This window comes from Macaca thibetana, chromosome 3, assembly GCF_024542745.1.
Source record: "Macaca thibetana thibetana isolate TM-01 chromosome 3, ASM2454274v1, whole genome shotgun sequence".
In the NCBI taxonomy this organism is placed as follows: Eukaryota; Metazoa; Chordata; class Mammalia; order Primates; family Cercopithecidae; genus Macaca; species Macaca thibetana.
The window spans coordinates 120302740-120328335 of record NC_065580.1 but is presented as its reverse complement, the minus strand read 5'-3'; the positions used below and the strand labels follow the sequence as shown (position 1 = coordinate 120328335).

At 35.5% G+C, this 25596-nt stretch overlaps 1 protein-coding gene across 1 annotated transcript in view; it reads right to left on the bottom strand.

Moving 5' to 3' along the window:
- Nucleotides 1-25596, bottom strand: part of SPATA48 (spermatogenesis associated 48) — a 66208-nt gene that overhangs the window by 20192 nt on the left and 20420 nt on the right. The window contains exons 3-5 of the mRNA XM_050785554.1: nucleotides 10772-10848; nucleotides 6371-6509; nucleotides 4441-4508 (exon numbers count right to left, since the gene is read on the bottom strand). Of these exons, the coding sequence (XP_050641511.1) occupies nucleotides 4441-4508; nucleotides 6371-6509; nucleotides 10772-10848 (284 nt within the window). The remainder of the gene's footprint in view (nucleotides 1-4440; nucleotides 4509-6370; nucleotides 6510-10771; nucleotides 10849-25596) is intronic.

The following is a 25596-nucleotide window of genomic DNA, read 5'->3' as shown; positions in this document are numbered from 1 at the left end:
GCAACTGGGTTATTTACATTAAGTTAATAAACATCAAATTATTACAATATTTCTCTAATTAAGATAAGAGCCTTCAAAGATATCTCATAGGAATTGTCCTTTAAAGGTTTGTGATTTTGAACAGAGACTATTTAAGGATGTAGTTTGCTTTCTCCAGAATGTCAAATAAATGGAACCATATAATAAACTTTTGGGTCTGACTGCTTTCAAAATGTGTTTCAGATTCATTTATATTGTTGTGTATTGCATTTGTTCTTTTTCATTGCTGAGTAGCATTCCATTGTGTGGGCATACTTTAGTATCTTTATCTATTTACCTACTGAAGGGCATCTTGGTTGTTTCTAGGTTTTGGAGATTATGAATCAAGCTGTTATAAACGTTCACATATAGGTTTTTGTGTGGGTTCTTGGAAGGAACATTTACATACAGGAGGCTTCCATTGTGAATAGTATGCTGAAGAATTCTGAGGTGTGGCAGTGCTGACTAACACACATAGCTTTTCATTTGCCAGCTGACTTATAATCAATAAATTAAGTGGATACATGTAAACTGGAATAAAAAAATTATCATCTCCCTGAGCTATTTGCCATTTTACCACATGATACGTAATTAAAAATACCAATATACCAATTAAGTTTTAGAACTAACATTCACATGTTAAGAATTAGTACAAAAAAATTACATTTTAAAAAAGGTATTCAAATGGGATTATCATCAATTTCAGCATGCTATATAAACAAGAATCTCTTTTTTTGGTTTTTTGATTTTTTTTTGAGTTGGTGTCTCGCTCTTGTTGCCCAGGTTGGAGTGCAGTGGCGCAATCTTGGCTCACTGCAACCTCAGCCTCCTGGGTTCAAGTGATTCTTCTGCCTCTGCCTCTCGAGTAGCTGTGATTACAGGCACCTGCCACCACATCCAGCTAATTTTTGTATTTTTAGTAGAGACGGGATTTCACCACGTTGGCCAGGATGGTCTTGATCTCCTGACCTCGTGATCTGCCTGTCTCAGTCTCCCAAAGTGCCGGGATTACAGGTGTGAGCCCATGCACCTGGCCAAGAATCTTAGAATTTTAACTATTTCAATATTTTATTTAAATGATTACTATTCAATTTACACGTTGGAGTCTATAGCAGGGTATTTTACACATTTGACAAAATCATACTTTAAATAATTTTTATCAAAAATCTTACACATCATTTTTAGATATGGTTCAATAAAATGGTAGTTTTCGGACAAGACTCAACATTCTTCTCCGTACTGTCACTATTTGCATTTCTAGATCCAGCAGTCAGACTTGAGTACAGTATTGTGTATTTCCATTTCATTCTTTTTTCTACCAGTTACCAAAAAAATCCCCTTTAAAGGTCACTTTATACTACTTTTATTGAAGTGATGCAATTGTTAAAGATTTTAAAAATGATATCCTTGATATTGATTTTTGATAATTAAAATTTAGCAAAAACTCTCATTAGTTTTGCTGTGGACCAATATCTCCTCCATTTTGCTTTAAATTTAATTTGCATTAGGTAAATATAAAGTTAAATATATAAGATTAACCATTCCACTGAGGTGATGATCAAATTGATCATCTAAAAACCAGAAAATCAGATGAAATTCCAGGGAGCAAAAGATAGAATGAATAATTTTTTTCCAGAATAGCATGTATTTTTCGTAAGTGATGTCTGTCTCTCTCACGCTATTCTTCATAATTGCCCACAGTAGTTATTGAAAAATACATAGTTCCATTTTAAAATTCCATGTGATTTGCTTTTATATTTCCTATTCAACTTTATTTTTGCAAAATGCTGATTGTGATTCAGCACTCACAGGCTTTACCCAACAGGCCTACAAATCACTCATTACACTGTTTAGTAAGATCCTCTCATTAAACTGAACTAGCATAATTGCTTATTTATGTTGGGAAAATGGATCCCTAGCTTTATCATAAGTAAAAATCAAATGCTTTAAAAATAATAAATGTGAAAAGCAAAACTTTGAATATTTTAGAAAAAAAGTTATAAAAGGAGGATATCTTTATTCTTTCAAGGCAGGGAAACAGTCATTAAAATCTTCACAAAAACAACAAAACCTGAAGAAAAATATTGATGAATTTAGTTACATTAAAATTCAAAACTTCAGATAAGCAAAAATAGAAAAGTCTTAAAATAAAAAAGTCACAGACTAGAAGGGGATACTTTGATGCATATTACCAAGAAAGGATTTTTACCCAGCATATTGAACAGAAAAGTTGTGACAATCAATAAGTAAAAATCCAACAGCAAAAGGGACAAAATATATGAGCAGGCAAGTTACAGATGTGAAAATTCAAACAGGTCATAAACTTGCAAAAACTGATCGTTAGTAATCAAGTAGATGTAAACTAAAATCATAATGGAGCACAATTTGTAATTCATAAGATTGGATTTTTTTTTTTAATCTGAAAATTCTAAACACTGGCTGTGATGTGCAGTAATGGGAACCCAAGCACTTATAATGGGAGATTCCATTGTTAAAACTCATTTGGAGAAGAACATGGCAATATGTAAAAAGCAGAGAAGTACACATCACATGACCCAACAATTCTAGACATAAATATGAGTATATAAAACTCAGAAATATTTTTACACTTAGGTATGTGAAGGCATGTGGGCACTGTACCAACTATAGTAAAAATCAGAAAATTATGAGAATGGATGAATAATTTTTGGCACATCCATTTAAAGGAAGACTCTACAACAATGAAAACAAATGCCTAGAAACACAGATGTCAACAGGTATGAATCTTACAAACACAAATATAAATTTTTGTGTAAATTAAAATAATGTAAAACTAAATAATGTAAAATTAAATAATGTAAATTATTTTATATCAATTTTTGTATCATATAGTTACTTTGTGTTCTATTAATGTTTGAAACTATGACTTTATTAGTATTACTTCCTCATATGTACTTTTTTATATGAACAAAATATAAACTTGCATAAATATATGTATGATACCACTAATACTGGGTTTATAAACAAAGAACACAATTCCATATATTGGTTAACAATAACACGTATGTCTTAAAAAATTAAAAGAATGCATGAAAATGTGAACGTCAAATCGAGAATATTAGTCATGCTCCCTGAGGAAGATAGATGTGCTTAGAAAAAAGTACATAGAAATTTTCCATTGTGTAAGTAATATTTTATTTCTGAAGTTGGGGAGCAGATACACAAACTATATCACATTCTTATACATTTTTGTGTACATAAAATATTCAAAACTGAATACAAAATAAAAACAAAGATGATAACCTGTGTTGTGGGTTGTGTTAAGAACAAAAATGAAGAGACAATATTGTGATGTTTTCGAAGGCAGAAACACCAAGTTTTTTTAGACTAAATGTGAAAATTACATGTAAGGAAGTAGTAGTAATAAAACCATAGTTTCTAACATTAATAGAACACAAAGTAACTATATAATACAAAAATTGATAGAAAATAATGTATAATCTATTTTATATAAAGTCCATGGATTTTAGCGACATTATAATTGCTTATATCAAATTGTTTATAAAGCCCTCCCTATTTTATATTATTTTATTTATTTATTTGAGATGGAGTCTCGCTCATTGCCCAGGCTGGAGTTCAGTGGCGTGATCTCAGCTCACTGTAATCTCCACCTCCTGGATCCAAGCGATTCTCCTGCCTCAACCTCCCAACTAGCTGGGATTATAGGCAGGGTTTCACCATGTTGGTCAAATTCCTGACCTCAGGTAATCCTATGCCTAGGCCTCCAAAAGTGCTGGGATTATAGGCATAAGCCACTGTACCCAGCCTATTTATTTATTTTTAAGGCAGGATCTTGTTGTGTCACCCAGGTTGGAATGCAGTGGTGCAATCATGGCTCAGTGCCGCCTGGAACTTCTGGGCTCAAGGGATCCTCCTGCCTCAGCCTCCCGAGTACTTGGGACTACAGGTGCACCACCATCCCTCTTGGCTAATTAATTTTTATTTTTCTTATTTTTGTAGAGATGGGGTCTTACCATGTCTACAAAAGAGAAATTATAACTCATTTTCAATTACAGACCATCCAGGGTGGTCTCTACCTCCTGGGCTCAAGTAATTCTCCCACCTTGGCTTCCCAAAATGCTCCAATTACAAGCATGAGTCACCGCACTGACTTTTCCAAAATGGTTATGGTACATCCAATATTCTAAATGTTAAGGAGGGTAAAGAGAAAGTAAAGGAAGCAGGCACACTGAGCAATTGTCCTGGGATTTGGGTCATCTTCCCAGCCCTAAGGATGTGAGTCAGGGGGGCCCTGGGTTGCTCTCCATCAGAGAACATATTCCTCACCCACCCCTCTAAGCCATGGGCTACAGCACCAGCTTCTTAATTATAATACATGATAATGAAAAACCTAGTGTGAGAACTTCAGGAGATAAAACTTACAAATTAACTGGTTTGACTGGTGCCAAGAAAGATCTTGTTTGAAATCTGTCCCAGAGCTCACCAACCATCTAAAAATAATCATCAAAATCAATGACAGTTAATGAGCACATTATAATTTCTGGTGGATAAGTTCCTGTGCCCTTGACAGTCCTTTCCACATCACAGCCATGTCCCAGGCTCTCTAGGAAACACATTCTTCAAGCTTTCCTAGCACTTCATGGATTCAGTCTGGAGCCACTCATGGTCTTTGCTTTGGTCTCAAACTTCCAATTTCAATTTGTTTTCTCATAGCTGGAATCCATCTCATTATCCACCTGTTTCAGATCGAAACCCATGTGGAAGGTCTGATTTTAGTTTTCATCCTTAGCTACTGTTCTGACTTGGATCCCCTGTAGCCTACCCTCTGCAAACTCAGGCCAGTCTCCCACTTCCAAACCAGGCTAGATCCTAAGCTTTGAATCTCATCTGGCCCAAGAAGGACTTTGGATGCTAGTAGAATTTAACGCCAAGGAATGTGTAATGAAAGGACCAACTTTCACAGGTATAAAAACATTTTAAAGTAGTTTAGCAATCCTTTAAAATTAGCTAGATGAAACCATATATATTTATCTTTTAATTAACTTTTTCTATGTGAAAATCTCAGGTTTGAGTCTTTATATTAAAGCCATGTTTTCCCCCTTTCATTATCATTTTCCTCTGTAAAAGCTGAATAAATTTTACAAGAAAATACGAGCTTCTTAACCTATCATCAATGGACTTCTTGGGATCTATATTAAGAGCTGTATTTCAATATAATTGATTTTCTTTTTAATCTTATGGATTTTATGTACTCAAAAACTTCATTACGGGAAACAGTCCAAGGGCTTAACAAGACTCCTACGCAGTGAGAAGTGGCACAAAAGGATAAAGGAATCAATGGAAGTAGAAGGTACTTTGCAAGCACAAAGCTGAGACATCTAATCCAGTGTTGGGAGGTCAAAAGTGAGGGCTACAATAAGACCTGAAGAAATTCTTGAGATTCACCTGGCATAAATAGGGAGAGTGAGGAAGGCAGTGGAACACTCTTTGCAAAGCACACAAGCTGGAAAAGAGCATGGCAGACTTGAGACTTGAGAGAAGCTCAACAGAGATAGGACACAGAACAGTGAGGAGTGATGTTTGGCCAATAAAGTGGAACAGTAAGAAGTAACAGTAAGAGAATGGGACAGGGATGAAGCTAAGGAGGGAACCATGGACAAATATTGGAGAATTGGATCTGTGTCATGTCAAGGAGTATGGATTTTTTTTTTTTTTAATAAAAAGCGATGGGTTTAATCAGTGGAGTAACACAGATTCACACATGAGGAAAAGTTATCTGGCTATGGCATAGATATGATAATTCATGTGATAAATTCTTCTTGATACTCAGAAATGAAAAGAATGAGTGTCACTAGTGAAAAGTTGGTATGCTTTGTTTTATCACATAATAAGTGATAACATCAGATAGCAATCTATGGATCTTCTCTTTTTGCCATGAAAAGCACAGAGCTAAGATCCAGATCCTGTGTGAAGAACCATCTTCAGCATAGGTTATCTGGTAAAATTATTTCTGTCTTCTTCATTATTTACTCATTCTCTTGCAATTCTAGAAATAAACACAGTCATTGCAAATGACTTTTGAGAAAGAGGTAGTCTTTATATAATCAATAAAAGTTTTAAATATTGAAAATATCAAAGTATTTGCAGTCATCAATAACTTGTATGATTATGGAAATTTCAACTCCATACATATGTGTGTGTGCGTGTATGTGTGTGTGTATATATATATATTTACCTATCTTACATAAATTTACTTCCTTATGTATTGTTAACAACAAGATAAGTATTATTTTGACTTAAAGTTTTGGAACTCATTTCAGTAACAATGAGAAATACGGAGAAGTCTGCTGACCTGAGTTATTGCTGGCAACCCTTTGTATCTTTTCAGAGTAAAACACTGTGAGATGGGGTCAGCGGCCTTTTCCAATGTTGTTTCTTCTGGAACAAGTTTTGGTGGTAGCATCTTATCCCAAGGAACATCTTCATAAGCTCTATGAAGTTATTAAATAGAAACATCTTATGAAAAGCATATTCAATTGGTAAAGTTTATAACAATATTATACTGTGATAAGAAGAATCTGAAGATGACGCCGAGGACCCCTGCCCCTTGGTGTGCATACCATATATAATCACTTCCCCTGGACAGTAGGCAGAGGAAGTGATTATGATGAGATAGTACTCCTGTGTTATGTGATTTTATATGCCCCAAGAGATTGGCACATGTAGTAAAGGTCCCTAATCGGTTGAATTTGAGTTAATCAAAAGGTGGGATTGTCCTGAATAGGCCCAATCTAAGCAAGCAAGCTCCAAAAAGAGACACGAAACGGCAACACATGCTCTTTGTCTGCCCTTGAAGAAACAAATATCAGTCCTACAGCCACAATGAATGGAATTCTGTCAACAACCTGAATGATCTTGGAAGATGAGAACCCAGTCTCAGCTGACACCTTGATTCCAGCTTTAGGGAACCCTAAACAGTGAACCCAGTTGGAATATGCCTAGACTTCTGACCTACAGGACTGCCAGATAACAAAAGCTACTAAATTCCTGCAGTCTGTCACACAGAAATAGAAAACTTACATACATCTTACAGTTTCCAAAAAAATGCTCATTTGACCTTCAGAGAATACCATTAATTTACAAATAAACTATGGCTTAGAAAACTGATTTCCTTTGCTTACGGTCAGCTATTGATCAAAGTCAGGACTCAAATCCACATAATCTGCCTCCTAAGATTCAGCAGCATTCCCAGTATTCCACACTAATGCAGCCAAATTGCACAAGTTTCTTTTAGCATGGTTGAAGGGCTTCAGCCATCCTATGAAATGCAATTATTTCACATACACACACACACACACACACACAAAATATGGGGATCTTCGGAGTTTTGAAAGTTGTTCTTTTTCACAGGCATATATGACAGACACGGTGAAATCAATTCCAATTTGATTGAGTGAAAACCATACAACCCGCATTCTAAAGACTATATTATGACAAGATGGATGGATCCCCAAACCTTCTCCTGCCCTATCCACACTTAGTGCGAAACTTGATCTTTCCATTCTCTGGACAAGGCATACCCTTCCAAAAATTCCCCTGTCAGTCAAGTCATTTTTAAAAGAATTATCAGTGACTGTTACTTCCTCAACACATATTTGTTCAGAGTTGACTATATTTCAAGTCTTGTGCGAGGTGTTTATGATACAAGAGTGAACAAGAACCAATACAAAAATTGTCTCTACCACATAGGAATGCTGTGAAAATTAAAAAACATAATATTGGAAAAGTTAAATAGATCAGTGATGAGTCCATAGTGTTTTTGTTGTGTGTGAACACATTTTGAACTTACTTATCTTCAAATTAGTGTCATAGAAGTACTAAATATAACAAGATATTTTAAATCATAGCAAAGTCTTAAATGTTTTCTAACATATCTGACTAGTATTGTATGTAAGAAATTAATCCGTGAGTTCAATGAAAGCTTAAAAGATACCTCACTGTTTGAGCCTCTGATAAATTTCATAAATATTTTAGGAATTTTCCATGAAGGTAATAAACTTTTCCCTAAGGATACTTTTATATGTTTCAAGATAAACTACTTAATACTCTGATTTGATACTTTGTCTTATAATAAAACTTTTCCATTCTGAGTGAAGTATCATGTCCTTAATCAAAATATTAACTGTTTCTGAGATGATCACAGAAATTTTTAAAATTAAAATCAAGACAAGAATACAATGGGAAATAAACCCAAAAGTGAGAGAGGAATTTAGGGGTCATTTAGTTATCAACCTTCATTTTTAAGATGAGAAAATTGAGACGAAAAAGAATGGAGGATGCCAAAGTCCCACATTCAGCAAGCAGGTATGTTTTGAGCCCTAGAGTTGGATTCAAGATGACTGATGAACAAGGCTTTTTTCTCATGTTGTTCTAATACTTTGAAATCCAACTTGATATCATGTTTTTAAATGTTTTCATAACACCCCTGGGATAGTAGGCATTCATACATGTGTTTCATGACACTATGTTTGGTCATGGGTATACTTTCAATTTGAATGAGAAAAAAAATGAAGTTGAAATGTGAAGCCTGTCTGAAGTGTTCAAAATATGTGAAGAACAAAAGAGTGGGCAGACATGAAGTGCTTTGAGGTCCACACGTGTTGTCATTTTTTTATTCTTTTTGCTGCCTCTCTTTCCCTCTTCATCCATTTCTCTGTGCCATGCCATGTGTTTTGGCCTTCACTCTATCACTCTGCTGAATTCTAAATCCACTAGTAAGCCCCATTATCCATTCTCGGGCCTCATCCCACTTGACCTATTTGCATCATGTGAACTGGCATTCATTACTCCTTCCTGAACACATCCTCAATATGCCTTCCAGGACCTAGACTCTTCATCTTCCTCCTGCCTTACTGGTTGCTCCTTCTCAGTCTCGATTGCTGGCTTTTCCTCTTTCTTTCTCTTTTTTAACGAGGTGCAAAGACTCAGTGCCCTTTGCCTGTCTGACTACACTTCTCCTTTAGTGTTCTCATTCAGTGCCATGGCTTTACATACCTTTCTATAAGCCATGACACCCAGGTTGATTTCTCTAGCCCAGGCCTCTGCCTCAAACTTCAAATCCATATTTCACGCTGCCTACTTGACATATCCATTTGGTTGTCTAATAAACATCTTTATACTCAATGTATGTAAAACTGACTTTTCCACTGCCTTCACCCTGTTATGAAATGGCAACCTCAGTAGATCCAGCTGCATAGTCCAAAGGTTTAGAATCATTTTTGAGTCCTCTTTTTTCCAGATTCATCACAATCAGAAAATTGTGTTGGCTCTACATTCAACATACATCCAGAACTCAACCGTTGCTTACAAATTTTTCTGCCAGCACTCTCCCCCAAGATACCATTATCTCTGTCCTAAATGACAACAATAACCTCCTAACTGGTGTTCCATCTTCTCTCCCCTGCAAAAATCTACTTTGAAAACAGCAGACACCATGATTGCTACCTTCATGTACAAGTCTGATCTTTCCACTTCTCTGCTAAAGCCTCATGTCACTCAGAATGACAGTCCAATTGCTTAAAGTGTCCCACAAGATCTGGTTCCTAGTACTTCTCTGACCTTTCCTTTTGCTACTCCCTCCTCTTACCCTACTGTTACCCTACTCCAGGCACCCTGGCCTTTTGTTCTTTCTTAACATCTTAAGCACACCTCTGACCTGGGCTTTTGCTCCATATTCCTTCTTCAGGGAATAGAGTCACTCCAAGTCTCTGCATGGGTGCTCTCTCAACTCCTCCAAATTTCTGCACACCCCTCAGCACCTGGGGAGGCCTCCCCACGTCTCCTACTTATTACTGAAGCCTGCTACCCTGTACATGTGGGACTCCTGATCTTATCCTGTTCTACCTTTTCTTCGCAGACTTATCCATCACTTTCTAAGATATAGTCTGTTTACTTTCTTAGTGTATTTGCTTATTATTGTCTGTTTCCCTTTTGATATGGTTTGGCTGTGTCCCCACCAAAATCTCACCTTGAATTGTAATAATCCTTACCTGTCTAGGGTGGGGCCAGGTGGAGATAATTGAATCATGGGGGCAGTTTCCCCCATACCGTTCTCGTGGTAGTGAATAAGTCTCATGAGATCTGATGATTTTATAAATGGGAGTTCCCCTGCACAGGCTCTCCTGACTGCCACCGTGTAAGACGTAACTTTGCTCCTCCTTGCCTTCTGCTATGATTGTGAGGCCTCCCCAGCCATGTGGAACTGTGTCAATTAAACCTCTTTGCTTTATAAATTGCCCAGTCTCGGGTATGTCTTTATCAGCATTGTGAAAACAGACCAATATACCTTTATAATGAGAGATCCTGAGAGCAGAGATCTTTGCCTACTCACTGATGTAGCTCATAGTCTAAGACATAGATTCATAATAGGTACTCAATATATTTGTTGATGGAGTCAATGAATTCTCCCCTTTAAACTTTCTCTGTCTTGACTTTCTAGGATGCTGTACTCTTATCCCCCTTTCTCTCTCTTTGACCATTTACTTTCTGTTTTGGTTTTATTCCTCCATCAAGCATAGGTGTGCCTTAAGACTCTTCTTTCAATGTTTATTTTAGCAATCACTATAAGTAAATGTCTGTGTTTGATGTTCTCTGGGTCACTCATGAGATCCAGAATATTGTAGACATAAAGAGGATGTGTCATGAAGGAAAAAGAAATTTCCAAAATCAAAATTCCACTGGGAAAACTGCTTACTTTTGTGTAGAGGACTTGTAAAATGAGTCCTTTGCATTGCATTTCTTGTTTGTTTGAACAAGTGGTTCACTTTCATCCTAGAAGGCATGAACAATAAGTTAAAAGAGACCAAATATAAATGGAAATTGCTATTGTTTTCTAGTCATCATGTTTTCTTTTGGGTTCCTCTTTCTTCGTATTTCTTCTTTCACTCACCTCTTGCATTGACCAGATTTAATGCTTCCCTACTTTTCCTCTCCTGTTTAAGGAATTTACATTGTTTTATTGTCATAATCATTAAATTAAAATTCACAAAAAGTATATTAAAGTTAGTGGAAAGTGAGAATTTAAGAGAAACCACTTGAATTGCAAATATCAGCAAATACTTAGTTTTAGCACAATGTAATTAAAACATTTTTAAAACGTATTGTCTTTTCTTCTAATAACTTAGGGAGAGTAGTTATGAGATACTTTTCTCTATCTTCCAGTTATTTTATCAAAATTAATTAACTAATTATTGTTATAATAATTATTATCTTTAATGGTTACTATTTATTTCAATTTTCAATGATATTTTACCAATTCTTTGCCTCCTTTTGCTTTTTTATTGTACTTGTTTTTTCTCCCCTAGCAACTTGGTTCCATTTTGTTTTTGCTGAATTTCAAGTTTTGTTAATTCTTTCACAAATGTAAACTTTTTCTAGTTCTATGTTTTAATTCACCCCCAGTTTTGAAAAATGTTCTAACTTGGGTTTAAAATTCTAGTTCAATTCTAGTTATGATCTTTTTAGTAACAAATTTATCTAATTGATTTCAAAGATGTATTGTTGCTTTTAAAATACACTGAGTTTAATTGTTTGCAGGTATTCTGTGTCTCTCCCCTTTGCTTATATTTAGGACACTATCTTTGTCTTGAGATTTTTTACAGATTCAATAGAATTTGTTTAGGAAAGGATGTATTTTTGTTCATCTGGCTTAGGACTTGTTATACTTCTTTGATTTAACAATTCATGACTTTCATCAAATATTTCTCCATCTTTATCTATTTACTGTCAATGAATTATAATTATTCTCTTCTTTTAGAATTACTACCAGAAAAATATTGGACTTTTCATCCTGTGGTTCATGTCTCTTAATTTTGCATTGGTTTGTCTCTAATTTCCATATATACCTTCTACTCTACCACTATTAACTTTCATATTTTTAAAATGTGTTTGTGTTGATACATAATAGATATACAGATTTTGGGGGTAAATGTAATGATTTGATACATTCACATACTCTGTAAAAATCAAATCAGACTAATTGGAATATCTATCACCTTAAATATCTATCTTTTCTTTATGCTAGAAACATATGAATATTTCTCCTCTAGTTATTTTGAAATGTGCAACAGATTGTTGCTAACTATAGTCACCCCACTGATATATCAAACACAGTCTTAATTATTGAATCTAACTGTATATTTGTACCCATTCATCAGCCTCTCTTTATCCCCCCTCCACACCCCCTTTCTTGGCCTCTGGTAACCACCAATCTACTCTCTATCTTCATGAGATCCACCATGTTAGCTTTCATATATCAGTGGGAACAAGCAATATTTGTCTTATGTAGTTGGCTTATTTCATTTAACATAATGACCTCCAGTTCCATCCGTGTTGGTACAAATGACAGAATTTTATTCTCTTTTATGGCTGAATAATATTCCATTGTATGTACATACTACATTTTATCTAGCCATTCATCCACTGATGGACACTTAAGTTGAGTCCACATTTTGCCTAATGCGAGTAGGGCAGCAATAAACATGGGAATGCAGATGTCTTTTTGATATATTGTTTTCCTCTCTTTTGGATATATACTCAGTAGTGGAATCACTGAGTCATACAGTATTTCTAGTTTTAGTTTTTTGAGGAACCTTCATACTGTTTTCCATAGTGGGTGTACTAATTTACATTTCTACCAACAGTGAATGAAGGTTTTCCTTTTTCCATATCCTCACCAGCATTTGTTATTCTCTGACTTTTTGATAAAAGACATTTTAACTGGTATGAGATGATATCTCATTGTGGTTTTGATGTGTATTTCTCTGATTGGTGATGTTCAGCATTTTTTTCACCTGCCTGTTGACTATTTTTATATCTTATTCTGAAAAATGTCTATTCATATGTTTTGCGCCTTTTTAATCAGTATATATATAGCAAAAGATATGAATAGACATTTTCAGGATAAGACATAAGACATACATATATATACACAAAGCTATAGAGTTGTGTGAGGTCCTTATATACATTCTGGTTATTAATCCTTTGTCAGATGGGTAGTTTGCAAATATTTTCCCCATTCTGTGAGTAGTCTCTTCACTTTTTTATTTATTTATTTATTTTTTGCTGTACAGAGCTTTTTAGCTTGATGTAGTCCCATTTTTTCTATTTTTACTTTTGTTGACTGTGCTTTTGAGGTCTTACACAAAATATATTTGACCAGACCAATTTCCTAGATCATTTCCTCAGCTTTTTTTCTAATAGTTTCAGAGCTTCAGATCTTAGACTTAAATCTTCAACCCATTTTGACTTGATTTTTGTGTATGGTGAGAGGTAGGGGTCTAGTTTCATTCTTGTGCTGATGGCTATACAGTTTCCCCAGCACCATTTATGGAAAAGACTGTCCTTTTCCCATTGTGTATTCCTGGAGCCTTTGTTGAAGTTGAATCGGTTGCAATTATGTGTCTTTATATCTGGGTTCCCTAATCTGTTCCATTGGTCTCTGTGTCTGTTTTTATACTAGTACCATGCTGGTTTGTTTACTATAGCTTTGCGGCATATTTTGAAGTCAGGAAGCTTTCTTATTTTGTACATTATTGCTTTGGCTTTTCCAAGTCTTTTGTGTTTTCATATAAATTTAGTATTTTTTTCTATTGCTATGAAGAATTGACTTTTCTGTTTATGATTTCGTTTTTTACTTTTTTCTACTCCATGTTTAAACCTGTTCATTATATATTTTTAAAAATTCATCAAAGGTATATCTAGCAAAATAATTTTCTCCTTTACTCCGTTAGTATGTTAAATTACATTGATTAATTTTTAATGGTAAGTGAATATTTGCATTCCTGAGATAAAGTTTACTTGATTATGATATATTTTTTCTATAAATTATTGTTTTTTATTTGCTTTGTAAAGATGTTTGTGTTTGTGTATATGAGAAATATTAATTTATGATTTCCTCTTTTTTTGTAAAATCTATGTCTGATTTTGTTGTATGAGGTAAAGTTAGACTCCTAAAATTGTTGGAGAAGTACTCCCTCTTTTATTTTCTGAAATAACCTACATAAGATTGGTGGTTGTTTCCTGAATATCTGATAACATTTATCAGTAAAACTATCTAGGCCTGAAGTTTTCACTGTGGTAAGTCTTTTGATTAAAAAAAAAAACAGAACTCCATATATAATATATACATATATGCATTTATCATATTCTATTTTATCTAGTATTAATTTTGTTAACTTGTATGTTTAAAGATTTTGTTCATTTTGTCTAAGTGCCAAAAGAACTGGCACACAGAAGTTTGTAATATTTCCTTATCCTTTTTTAGGATCTGTAATTTTTTATATTGGTAATATGTATTCTCTTTTGCCTGATCAGACTAACAATAAGTCTATCACTTTTGTTAATGCTTTCAAAGCAAAACCTTTGGGCTTTAAAAAATATTTAATTGAAAAATAAATGTATATATTCAAGGTGTTCAACATGATGATTTGATACATGTATACATTGTGTAATGATTATCACAGTCAAGTTAATTAACACATCTGTCATCACCCATTGTTATCATTTGTATGTATGTATGTGTATATGTGGTGAGGATGCCAAAAATCTGTTCTCTTGTCACATTTCAAGTAACAAATACAGTATTATTAACTACAGTCCCCATAATATATCTCTGGAACTCATTCATCTTAAAACTGAAAGTTTATACCCTTTGACCAACATCTCTCATTTTCTCCACCTCTCAGCTCCTGTAAACCACCATTCTACTCTTTGCTTCTATAAGCTTGACTTTTTAAGATTCCACATATAAGTAAAATCATGCAATATTTCTGTTTCTGTACCTGGTTTATTTTACTTACAGTGTCCTTCAGGTTCATCCATGTTGTGGTAAATGGCAGGTTCTTTTTCTTTTTATGACTGAATAATATCCTAACATATATATTTATACACACACACACACACACACACAGACACACCATATTTTCTTTATCCATTCATTTGTCTGTGGACACTTAGGTAGGAAATAACTTTTGACTTTTCAAATTTTTTATCTTGTATATCTATCCTCCATTTCACAATTTCTATTCATATCATTTTTAAATTTTCTTCCTTCTTAGTTTTGGTTTAATTTAATCATTTTTCTAGTTTCTTTTTTTTGGATTTTTTTTTTTTTTTTTTTTTTTTTTTGAGACCTAGTCTCACTCTGTTGCCCAGGCTGGAGTGCAGTGGTGTGATCTCAGCTCACTGCAATCGGCACCTCCTGGGTTCAAGTGATTCTTGTGCCTCAGCCTCCCAAGTAGCTGGAATTACAGGCGCCCACCACTATGCCTGGGTAATTTTTGTATTTTTAGTAGAGACAGGGTTTCACCATGTTGACCAGGCTGGTCTTGAACTCCCGACCTCAAGTGATCCACTCACCTCAGCCTCCCAAAGTTCTGGGATTACAGGCGTGAGTCACCACACCTAGCCTTTAGTTTCTTAATATTGAAACATTATTATTAATTTTAGATCTTTCTTGTCTTCTAAGATAAGCAAATAAAGCTAATGTTTCTTCTTAGCAGGGTTTTAACTGCATTATACAAATTTTGATATGTTTTCTTTTGCAATAAGTTTAAATATTTTCTAATTTATCTTGTGACTTCTTCTTTGACCTGTAGTTTATTTAGAAATGTGTTTAATTTTAAAAGATTTGATATTTTCCTAGATGTCTTATGATCATTTATTTTTAATTTGGCTCTGTGGTGGCTAGAGAACATATGTGGGATGAATTCAATACTTTTAAATGTATTAAGACTTGTTTGTGTTCTCACATATCATCTATAGTAGTAAATATACCATGTGCATTTGAAAAGAATATTTAGTGTTTGTTTGGTGTAGTGTTCTATAAATACCAACTACCTGAAGGTGATTGATGTGTTGTTTAGATCTAGGTATTTACTAGTTGTTTTGTCTAGCTGCTTCATCAAGTGGACAAAGGTCTTAAAACCTCCTAAGGTGATCAGTGGAATTGTGTACCTCTCCTTTTTGGGTCTGTTCATTTTTGTCTCACGTATTTTGAACCTTTGTTACTAGATGCATACACATTTATGATTGTTAGGTTTTCTTGACAAATTAACTGTTTTGTAACTAAGCCATGACCCTCTTTATGTCTTGTAACACCCTTTGTCATGAAGTCTGTTTAATCTGATCTCAAAATAGCCACTAAAGCCTATTTATATTTTATTTACATTGTATGTATTTTCCATTGACTTGCTTTCAATGGATTTGTATCTTTATATATCTCAAGTATGCCTCTTGTAAGTAGCATATAGCTGTGTCTTGCTTTATTATCTATTCTGACAATGTCTGCCTTATAATTGGAATGTTTAGTATATTGCCATTAATGTAATTAATGTAATTATGATATATTTAGATTAAGTGTAGCATTTTATTACTGGCTTCTGGAAAACCCTACCTTTCTACTTCTCTGTTCCTTTTCTTTCTGCCTTTTTGGGAATTATTTAAATTTGTCTTTTTGCTTTTTAAGAATTCCAGCTTAAGCCATCAATTGACACTTTAACTATACTTCCTTACTTTGCATTTTAGGGACTCCTCTAGAGAAAACAATATGCATGTTTAACTGTCCACAGTTCACTTAGAGTTAACATACCACTTCACATAACATGTACAAACATTGCAACCTTATGTTAATTTATCACATGTTTTCATCTCTTACTCTACAGTTGTCATACATACATTCAGAGGACAATGTTATACTTTTATTTAAAACAATCATATGAACCTTAAATAAAAGGAAAAAGGTAATATTTTGTTAGGCAGGATTTCTTTTAGTGTACACTTGTTGGCAATAAATTTCCTTCATTTCCTTTACCTGAATTTTTTTATCATTTTAATATATTCATATTTAAACCCCCAAATATATCCATATTCAAATCCCTGGAACCTGTGAATATGTTACTATTAAAAAAGAACAGCCGGGTGCCGTGGCTCCTGCCTGTAATCCCAGCACTTTGGGAGGCCAAGGCCGCAGGATCACCTGAGATCAGGAGTTCAAGGCCAGCCTGGTCAACATGGTGAAACTCCCTACAGAAATACAAAAATTAGCTGGGCATGATGGTGAGTGCCTGTAATCCCAGCTACTCAGGAGGCTGAGGCAGAAGAATTGCTTGAACCTGGGAGGTGGAGGTTGCAGTGAGCTGAGATCATGCCATTACACTCCAGCCTGGGTGACAGAGCGAGATGCCATCTCAAAAAAAAAAAAAAAAAAAAAAAAAAAAAAAGAACCTTGGATAAATTAAATGTAGCAGTGTTTAATTGGGCAGAAAAGAAAGATTCGTGAACAAGGTAGTACTCAACACAAAAGCCATTCAGAGAGTTCCACTGCAAAATGTGGGCAGGGAATATTTATAGCCAGGAAACAGAAGTGACATACAAAAATAGTCTACGTGGTATAGTTCCGTGTTTGCCTTAGTTTAACATGTTTTGCTGGTTTGCAGCCTGTGTGATTGGCTGAAAGCTTGGCTGCTATGATTGGCTGCAACACAGCTGCATGTTGTAAGAATTTACTCACAAGTTGTTAGGTTGCAGTTGGTTCACATATAATTTAGATTACAGTTTATTACATATGTAGGTTAGTTTCAGGCCAAATCTAATTTAATTTAACAATTATTCTCTTTTGCTCAGCCACTCAATTTTGAGAGAGTGACCAAAACCTTAGCACTGACACTCCTTTCTGTCACCTTCATAATGGACTTGTTTGGTCTCTGTATAACATTCGCAATTCATTATATGAAATTAGTTGGATGATTATGTTTTCCTCATGTTTTTGTTACTCTAAGTGTAATGAGATCTTTTGATGTACAAAGGATGGCTATAAATGAGCATTTATGATTCTTAAGGGATATAACACACAAGGGAGACCACTATAATGGCTATTGAGAGGATAATATAAAGAAAGAGGGGAAGTACACTATTTAACAGGAATCTCTGCAAACTAAACTCATCAGAACAAACAATTCAAAATTCAAGCAATAAAGACAGTTCAGCAGTATTTAAGTCTTAGTGGTCATAGTCTGTGTTTGGGGTGGAGTGGCAATTAAGAACAATAGTGTGCCGTAAAATGGTCTGATTTAAAGAGATACCTATTTTTGTAGTTAGCCTGGTAATATCAATCGTAGTAATCTGCAGATGATTAAATGAAACATAGAGATGAGAAAATCTTAGACTAGCCAGCCTTCCCATCCACCATTCGGGATGCCTGCAAATCAGCTGTTAGCTACTTCCATAAACACATCATGTGTTTCTTTTCCCTGAGAAATGTCCGTGGTGCATTCGGTGGTAGTATCTACAGGAATAGCAGTGTTGGCTACCTTTTAAATTAAGCTTTCTGTAGTAGTAAAACCAGGGGGAAGATAAGTGCAGCACTAAGTTCTGTTTAGCACCACATGCAAGATCCCAACATAAGCCAAGAAGAGATCTAACACTGTATGGTGTTCCATTAAGTGTTTTTGCTGAACATGACTTTTTTTTAATCCCCCTTCAGGAGAGTGGCTTCTTCCCATTTAAACCCTGGAAAATATAATTGGCTACAAATTTCAAGATGTTCTCCCAATTTATGGATTACCTTCAAATTCCATACAACTGGCACCATCTACCAACAAGAGTGAGCATCCAGGAACCTCATTAGAAACTTTTCTCAGTGGAAAGTAACTTATCTTCATTCTACTTTAAGGTTAGTATTAATTTTGGTTATTGATCACTTTGGCCTTTGATTATGGAAGGTATTATTGAAACTTTCAGAGAAAGCTATTTGGAAGACAGGAGTGAGCCAGGCCCATTAGCAAGATATGAACCAGCAAGGAGGCAGAACACAGTAAACAAATTCTCCTCAGACCCGATGTATCTGCAGGCCCCCAGGAGCTGGAAAAGAGGGCCACCTGGTGGCATGTGAGCAGAGGCTAGTTACACTTTTTCACCCGTAGGCCTACGTAGCTCCTGAGCCAGGTTCGATGAGAAATTTATTTTCTGTGTGTAGTCCCTTTAAAGCATGCTGGAAGGATGCATAACCATATTCAGTGGAACAAGACCTTACTGGATTTAGCCCAGTGACATCATACAAGCAATTAGTTGTACCCCCATAAGTGATCCCCAGATCTTGAGTATTCAATGCCTGGAAGCACAATATACCTTTTATAGGCATCACTCGGATAGGTTTTTTTTATATTTGGTAGCCATTCTGTTATTAACTGGAAAGGTCAGAGTATTGTTTTCAATAAGCACAGGAAAGCAAGTAGCAGTCATGTCTAGAATATCAATTTCCACTTCTCCTTTGAGGTTTTAGCATGACTGCCACCGGTAACACAGACAAGCAGTGGCATTAGTGGAATCGTTTCCTAATTTGGGGGCATTAGGTACAAATTTAATAATTGTTTTGGTTTCTTACTGGAGTATAAGCCTTTGCTAAAGCCATCCACAAATTACAGTCCATGGCTTTTCCTGTAAAGAAAGGGAAGGATTAGGATGGCAGAAATAGAAAACAGAGGAAAAAGGATAAGGTTTTCGGTTTTCATCATGTCAGAAAAGTCTTGATCTATGGCCTTAGGGTAGCTGTCAATGTCTAGGGTGCCATCTGCTTCTGGGGAAAAGTTTTCCTGGTCAGGTTTACCTTCAAGTCTCAAACAGGTATACATTTCCAGGAGCTTGGAGGGGCCCTTTTGAGTTGTAAGATGTGAACCCAAGGGTAAGCCTTTGATATTTTACTGCAGCACGGATGGCAAGTAGAATTTGGTATGGTCTCTTCCAATGGGGATAGGACCATGGGTTCAATGAGGTCTCTGATGTCATTTTCAGAAGATCCAATCTCCAGGTTCTGGGTTTTGAAAGGTTTGGTTGTTCTCAGTCTGTGGGTCATGGAAGATCTCCTTTACCTCGTGAAAATACACTTAGACATAATGCATTAGGAGAATGGAAGATACATGAGGTTCTATTATTAACGGCATATGCCTTCCAGGAACTTATTCCATAAGGAGTCAATCGATGTTTTCAATTGGGGGTGGATATGATGACCATTAAAGCCGAGGTAATATCTTTGGCCAATGCAATCAAATTGATTCAGTTAATTTTGCCCATTTCAGCTGTAAAATGTCATTTATCTTTTGACCTTTCCAGAAGACTAAGGGTAATAGGGACAATGGTGATGACATTGTGTGCATAAGCTTATTCAACTGCTTTCTAAATTGTCCAGTGAAATAGGTTCCTCTGTTGCTGGAGATTTCTCCAGGGATGTTCCATAAAGGAAATACTTTTTAAATAACTTGTCTTGTTAGTTACCATGATAAGATCAGCTTTCCCAGATGGGAAAGCTTCTATCCATCCAGGTAACATGTAAATATACTGATATCCCACTGAAAATGACAATTGAATAAAGTCCGATAGTGAAAACACACCACCTGAAGTTTTTATTGCTTTCACAGGATTATGAGTTTGACAAACCAAACATTGGTTATAAGCCATTTTATCAATGTGATAACAGTCACCCCATCACTGTTTGTTCGTAATTTGGATCATGCTATCTGTTACTTGATGAGTTGTAGAGTGAACAGCTTTGTGGAGTGCAGAACTTTTAACAGTGGAAGCTTCAAGGACTCAGGAAGTACCTGAAGGAAGTATTAGGCACCCATCTGAGAGCTCTTTGAGTTCACGTTTAACACTGAATTTACAGCCTTTCAGGTATCAATTTTGTTTTTCCAAATCAGGCACACTTAGCAGTTTGTTAAATAGGTCACCATAGGTGAGTTGACTTTGATCAATCTTGTAGAGTTTATTCAAATTTTATATCCTAACAGTTTCAGCACTAGCTGATTAGCATAGAAATCTGTCAGGGAATTCCTTTGATATTCAGGTTTAGTTTTACAGCTATGACCTTCGATCTTAATAATGGCAGTTCATGATGATAAGAGGATAGCAGAAAGGAGTGCATTTGCTTGGAGACTGTTTTTAATGGGGGGGGGTCCCCCTCTTTGTTTCTGTAACATGTCAAAATCATGGACTACTCCAAAAGCATATAACTATCTGTATAAGTGTTCACTGACTTGTCTTTAGCTGTATGTACAAGCTTAGGAGAAACTGACTTATATTGGGTAAGAGTTCTCTTCTGTATTAACTCATTTCAGGTGATAAGATCATACCCTGCCTGGTATTTTCCTTCTGAGTTTTATAATAAGACCCATCAACAAAAAGTATCAACTCAGGATTATCAAAGAGATTATCTCACATATGAACATGAGGAGCCACTATTTCTAACACTACACTCACAATTGTGGTCTTCACCTGCATGAGGCAGAGGTAGTAGAGTAGCAGGGTTAAGTAAGTTGCAACATTTTAGATAGAAGTTAGGAGATAGGAGAAGAATTCCAGAAGATGTTAATCTACTTGCTGACAAATGCAGAGTTTGAATGGAATTTAATATATATTTTTTGCAGTGTGCAAGACTTGCAAATAAAGCTTGTGTCTTAAAAGCGGCTCAGATGAAGCTACCAGTTTGGCTGCTGCTTCTACTGCTTTTAAACAATTAAAATATGCCTTAGCTACTAAGTCCAATCACAGGCTATAAAATGTGATTGGCCTCTTTTTCCTTCATGTGTTTGGGTAAGTACTCCTAATGCCTGAATGTTATTTTCATGAATGAACAGGGTGAAAGGTTTAGCATAATTTGGAAGTCCTAAAACTGAAGACTGTTGTAAGGCTATTTCCATTTGCAGAAAAGCCTGCTCATGGCTGTCTTCTCAAGGTAAAGGCTCTGATACTGAGTTTCTAGTAAGCTAATCCAATGGTGAGGCCATTAGGGCAAAATGTAGGACCCAGCATCTGTAGTATCCTGCACGCTCGAGAAAACCTCTTATTGTTTCTTTTTTTTTTTTAATTTATTAATTATTATTATACTTTTAAGTTGTAGGGTACATGTGCATAACGTGCAGGTTTGTTACATATGTATACTTGTGCCATGTTGGCGTGCTGCACCCATCAACTCATCATTTACATCAGGTATAACTCCCAATGCAATCCCTCCCCCCTCCCCCCTCCCCATGATAGGCCCCGGTGTGTGATGTTCCCCTTCCTGAGTCCAAGTGATCTCATTGTTCAGTTCCCACCTATGAGTGAGAACATGCGGTGTTTGCTTTTCTGTTCTTGTGATAGTTTGCTAAGAATGATGGTTTCCAGCTGCATCCATGTCCCTACAAAGGACACAAACTCATCCTTTTTGATGGCTGCATAGTATTCCATGGTGTATATGTGCCACATTTTCTTAATCCAATCTGTCACTGATGGACATTTGGGTTGATTCCAAGTCTTTGCTATTGTGAATAGTGCTGCAATAAACATACGTGTGCATGTGTCTTTATAGCAGCATAATTTATAATCCTTTGGGTATATACCCAGTAATGGGATGGCTGGGTCATATGGTACATCTAGTTCTAGATCCTTGAGGAATCGCCATACTGTTTTCCATAATGGTTGAACTAGTTTACAATCCCACCAACAGTGTAAAAGTGTTCCTATTTCTCCACATCCTCTCCAGCACCTGTTGTTTCCTGACTTTTTAATGATCGCCATTCTAACTGGTGTGAGATGGTATCTCATTGTGGTTTTGATTTGCATTTCTCTGATGGCCAGTGATGATGAGCATTTTTTCATGTGTCTGTTGGCTGTATGAATGTCTTCTTTTGAGAAATGTCTGCTCATATCCTTTGCCCACTTTTTGATGGGGTTGTTTGTTTTTTTCTCGTAAATTTGTTTGAGTTCTTTGTTGGTTCTGGATATTAGCCCTTTGTCAGATGGGTAGATTGCAAAAATTTTCTCCCATTCTGTAGGTTGCCTGTTCACTCTGATGGTAGTTTCTTTTGCTGTGCAGAAGCTCTTTAGTTTAATTAGATCCCATTTGTCAATTTTGGCTTTTGCTGCTGTTGCTTTTGGTGTTTTAGGCATGAAGTCTTTGCCCATGCCTATGTCCTGAATGGTACTACCTAGGTTTTCCTCTAGGATTTTTATGGTATTAGGTCTAACATTTAAGTCTCTAATCCATCTTGAATTAATTTTCGTATAAGGAGTAAGGAAAGGATCCAGTTTCAGCTTTCTACTTATGGCTAGCCAATTTTCCCAGCACCATTTATTAAATAGGGAATCCTTTCCTCATTTCTTGTTTCTCTCAGGTTTGTCAAAGATCAGATGGCTGTAGATGTGTGGTATTATTTCTGAGGACTCTGTTCTGTTCCATTGGTCTATATCTCTGTTTTGGTACCAGTACCATGCTGTTTTGGTTACTGTAGCCTTGTAGTATAGTTTGAAGTCAGGTAGCGTGATGCCTCCAGCTTTGTTCTTTTGACTTAGTGTTTCTTTTAACTGTAGGCCAGGAAAAATTTTGAGTAGTTTTTATTCTCTCAGGCAAGAAGAGAATTGCTTCAACACTCAGGTTACGTCCTACCAAGTGAACAGTTTTTTCTTAAAAACAGAAGTTTTTCCATTAAAACATTGTGACCCTTATGAGGCCAGCAAGTTGCCATAAAAGGGTATTGAATTTCTCCCCTCTACTTAAGAATAGTCTTAGTTATTTCTGACTCTTTGTTTTTATGTATCTATTTTTTAAAGAACTTTTCAAAATCCCACAAAAATACAGGTAGAATATTGATTTAGATGGCATTGAAACTGTTAGGAAGCTCTAAACTTTTTAAACATTTTAAGTTTCCAGTCCAGAGAATAGCATATTTCCCTGTCTGTTTAGGTTTTAGATTTTCTCTCAACACATTTACTAGTTTTGCCATAGGATTCTTGAATATAGTTTCATAGATTTATTACTCAACAGTGAATAGTTTTTGATACAATTTTAAGTGATAGATTAAATGTTTTAAAACTTTCTGTTTCTTGCTGATATTTAGAATATAATAAATGCATTTCTGAAAATGTTTATTTCTGAAAACCTTCTTCAGTTTCTTTATATCGTAGTAATTTAACTGTATAGGCTGGAGTCAGTGGCAGATTGCCTGAGCTCAGGAGTTCCAGACCAGCTTGGGCAACATGGGGAGACCCTGTCTCCACAAAAAATACAAAAATTAGCTGGGCATAGTGGTGCATGCTTGTAGTCCCAGCTACCTGGGGGGCTGAGGCAGGATGATGGCTTGAGCTCAGGAGATTGAGGCTGCAGTGAGCTGTGATCATGCCACTGCACTCCAGCCTGGGTGACAAAGCAAGACTCTGTCTTAAAAATAAAATAACGGTAAAATAAAATGAAAAGTAATTTAACTACATATTTAGTTGGATTTTTACGTACATAATCATATTATCAAGAATAACCATGTTGTTTAGTCACCTCCAATTTGTATACCATTTTTATGTTTGCTTGATTGGGCTGGCTAAGAACTTCAGTGCTTAGGTGAAGGGAGGAGGAGAAAAGAGGATGTGAAAGAGGACATACTTGCTTGAGACTGACTACAGAGGGGAGGCTTTCAACATTTCACTGTTTAATATTGTTTGATTTACCTTTTCACAGACTTCCATTAATAATTTAAGGATAATTTCAATCCTATTTATCAAATTTTTTTTCATATCTTGAGATGAGTAAATGACTTGTATTTTAATCAGTTAATACAATGAATCACATTTACCCATTTTCTAAAATTAAGCAAACCTTACATACCTGAAATAAACCTAACTTTATAATGATGTATTAACCATTTGTATATTGCCATATTTTAAATGTGCATATATGCTTTTATTTTTTACCAGGCATCTTTTATTACGAGTTCTAGTTTAATTTTGTTCCTATCAGAGAACATCTTTCTATAATTTCAGGTCTTTCGATTTCATTTGATTTGTTTGATATTCCAGAATATAATTTATCTCAGTGAATGTTCTGTGTGCCATTGTTATTTATATTAATTAGATCAAGTTAGCTGATTAACGTTTTTCATATGTTCCATATCCCTCTGTTTTTTCTGTCTACCTTTCCTATAAACTGCTGAGAACAGAGTTTTGAAGTATCTACTAACTGTAAATCTGCCTTTCAGTTCTATCAGTTTTTGCTTCAAGTATTTTGAGTTCTGTTATTAGGTGTATACATTTTAAATATATTTTATGTTCATTTTATGGATTGATCCCTTTCTTATTGTAAAATATCTGACTCCTTAGTAAAATTTCTTGTTCTGAAATTCACTTTGTCTAATATTATTACAGTTAATTCTGCATTAATTTGACTAGTTTTTGAATTATATACATTTTTACATCTCACCTTAAACTTCTATTTATATTTCACATGGTTTTCTTGTGGTCAGCATATAGCAGGGTCTTAATTTTTTTTCTTTTTTTTTTTTTTTTGTCGCCCAGGCTGGAGTGCAATGGTGCGATCTCAGCTCACTGAAACCTCTGCTTCCCAGGTTCAAGCGATTCTCCTGCCTCAGCCTCCTGAGTAGCTGGGATTACAGGCGCCCGTCACTATGTCTGGCTAATTTTTGTATTTTTAGTAGAGACAGGGTTTTACCATGTTAGTCAGGCTGGTCTCGAACTCCTGAGCTCAGGTGATCCGCCCGC